The sequence below is a fragment of the Trachymyrmex cornetzi genome, unplaced genomic scaffold (assembly GCF_001594075.2).
Source record: "Trachymyrmex cornetzi isolate Tcor2-1 unplaced genomic scaffold, Tcor1.1 scaffold108, whole genome shotgun sequence".
Lineage (NCBI taxonomy): Eukaryota > Metazoa > Arthropoda > Insecta > Hymenoptera > Formicidae > Trachymyrmex > Trachymyrmex cornetzi.
The window spans coordinates 209788-213002 of record NW_017295631.1 but is presented as its reverse complement, the minus strand read 5'-3'; the positions used below and the strand labels follow the sequence as shown (position 1 = coordinate 213002).

Genomic DNA, 3215 nt, shown 5'->3' with positions numbered 1-3215 from the left:
AATTTTTAGTACTCATTTTGTATTAAATTGTACCATTAATGATAATTTTGTACCGTGTGCCATTTCGAAAAAAATCGTTACTGGCTTAAAAAGCGCTACTGGCTTAATACTAACCAATATTTACCAATTTAAAATAAAAGATAAAAAGAAAAATAATATCAGAAATCAATACGATTGAATTTGTACTATTTTGTACTACCAAAAACAATTTTATATTATATCATTTCCAAGAAAACAATGACGTTGATAATATTTAAGCTGACAGGGCCATAAGAAAACAAAATGAGGGAAAAAATTAACACAACTGAATTTGTATACTAATTTGTACCATTGAAAATAAGTTAATATTTTACATGTTTTCTCCTTAAAATGACTTAATGAATATATACTTACAATCTATTCTACTTCAAACCGTACATCTTTGAAACTCATTTTATTTTTTTAATTTGCTAACATATTCTACACATAACATATTCTACAGATAATAATAAGACACATGTTTCGTAAAAATGAAAAATGTGAGATTTTTTTGTAAAGTTATTGACGCTTGTAAGTTGCGTAAATTTATAAAAAACATCGCTCATGAAACATTCAAATTATTATATCATCGAAATAATTAGTCGTACAAAAAAATTTTAAGATTTTCCGAGATTAAAAGTCTGATTCTAAAGGTCTTAAATTGATCTGGTTAGATTATTTTTAATTTATTATTTTCATATAACTAAATCATTTTCCATTTGTTTACAATTTTTATGAACATTTTTCATCATCAACTCATCAATTTAAAAATTTTATAAAAATATCATATTTCCATTTCAATTATGAAGTAACTGAAAATTTCAAAATAGAACTCGAATGGACTGTATAATTAAAAAATTCGAATTCTATTTTGAAATTTTCAGAGTTCCTTCATAATTAAAATGGGAATATATTTTTACAAAATTTTTTAATTGATGAAGTACATCTTTATGTCGATTTGTGTACAACGCTTGAAAGTGCACTAAGTTCGCACTTGTTCTGCCAATGAAAAACGCTACTATATGCAGATCTTTGCGGTAAACATTCTGAAGAGAAGTTAGAATTTTATCTTTTAGTAGAGGAATAAAACTCAAAAGCTGATAAATATACTACATATATAAATATATACATATACATACAATGAGTACAAAAAATATTCATACAGAGATAATATTTTTTTAAAAATCTTTATTTTTAAAAATTAAATATTATCCAGCGGGGAATGAGTCATCAAATTGATGCCGAATCGATATCGATACGATGATTTCAATACTAACGTGACGTCGATTCGACGTTTAATTGATAATCATTTCTTGCTGGGTAATTAATAATTTATTCATAAAGTATAAAATAGACTGTATATTTCTTAAAATTATATATATCAAAAAGAGATGTGTATTAATTATAGAAAATATATCATCTAAAAAATAAGCGAAAATTAAAAGTTCCATTGTTTGGATGCTCAAAAAGTATTTGTACAGTCGAGAAATTTAGCTTATAAAATCAAAAATACTGTATATGTTAGAACAGAATGTATTTATTGTATAAAATTGCTAATTAATGTTTATTTTCTACAAATAAGACCTTTTTAATAAAAAATTTCCTTGTACGAATACTTTTTGCTCTCACTATATATATATACATGGTTTAGTAATTACGACTAAAACTTTTACTCTGAAATCATCATTACCCCAACCATTATTGTGCAAGTATTGTAACTGCATTACCATGAACATATTACTCAGAAGAAAGTGTAACGTCGTTACCGAAACAACTTATATAGTAACGCGTTATGTATTTGCCAATCCTGATTCTTTTTACTTATATCTTTAAAATCTGATCTACAATATGCTCTTTGTTTCCTGTTTCTTTCTTTTTACTTGTTTTTTCCCCTTTTTGCGACCGTTTTATTGACTAGTATTATTTTTTGCTGTGTATTTCTTGTTTCTTCTAAAGCTCGTTAACTTTTGTCTCGGGCGACGGAAAACGAGATATAAGAGGCAAAAAGATAAGATGTAAAAAATAACAAAAAGCAACCCAGTATCAGAAAAAATCGGAATTTTAGATTCGGCAATGAGAGAGAGAGAGGGGGGAGGGGGAAGGGGGGGGGGAGAGAGAGAGAGAGAGAGAGAGAAAGAGAGAGAGAGAGAGAGAGAGAGAGAGAGCGAGCGAGAGAGACTACACGAATTCATTTCCATTTATTTTATTTCCTTGAGAATTGAAATAGATAGAAATATATTCGTGTAGTCGAACTGAATTCAAAATTCTTATTTTTCGAATACTGAGAAGAAACAGGATATAAAAAGCACATTATAGAATAACAGGCTTTGTGGTCAAAATCGATTACTTTTTAACATTTGGCCTCAAGTTTTTAAACGCATGATGGATAAATCCCGAAAACGCAACATCCCTTCAGTAAATACTATTATTATTATTATTAACATTTTCATTCAAGGTAGATTTATTGCAAATGATTTTCTGTCAATCCCTGATTAACGATAATAAAACACGCACTCACCGCAATTATCAAAGACGAAGGCAAGACAGGGCGCGAAACAACATAACGCGTAGAAAAGCGTGAATACGACAATCGTCACTCGGATCATGTTGCTGTTGTTCGTACGGCTTCCGCGCAGCTAATAACGGACCAAACGGACGACGGGTGCTGCAATACTGCTGAATACTGCAATTGTTTTAACATGTGTATTTCCCACCAGTACTTAATGAAAGAGCGCCTCCAATCGGTTCTCGTTGCCGAAATACCGATCGAGATGATGCTGGATTCACACTGCATCTGATTTGCGTCGTACGACGCTCTGAACCAATCAGAAAACAGGATTCCGATGGATTTTGCTTCGTATCATCGGAATCCTGTTTTCTGATTGGTTGCAGAGCGTCGTACTACGTAAATCGGATACAGTGTGAATCTAGCATTATTGCTACGGAAGGTGTGTGCCATGGCCTTACCCCGGATCTACAATAGGGTTTTAAGCCTTAAGCCATAAGAAATGGGCGAATCACAGTCGCTTATTCTTCTCGGATTCGACTGTAATTGGTCAGTTTCTTACGGCATAAGGCATAAAACACCTATTGTAGATCCGGACTTAAGCGGGGAGCACTCTTGCATAACGCATAACACGTAATGCATAATGCTGGATTCACACTGCATCCGATTTGCGTCGTACGACGCTGTGCAA

The 3215-nt window shown here is 31.5% G+C and overlaps 1 protein-coding gene across 1 annotated transcript in view; it reads right to left on the bottom strand.

Moving 5' to 3' along the window:
- The window catches only part of LOC108760615 (protein NPC2 homolog), a 5597-nt gene extending 2922 nt beyond the window's left edge, over positions 1 to 2675 (bottom strand). Inside the window, exon 1 of the mRNA XM_018506675.1 lies at positions 2537 to 2675. Coding sequence (XP_018362177.1) covers positions 2537 to 2624 — 88 coding nt within the window. The 5' untranslated portion in view covers positions 2625 to 2675. The remainder of the gene's footprint in view (positions 1 to 2536) is intronic.
- Between the last annotated feature and the right edge of the window lie 540 nt (positions 2676 to 3215).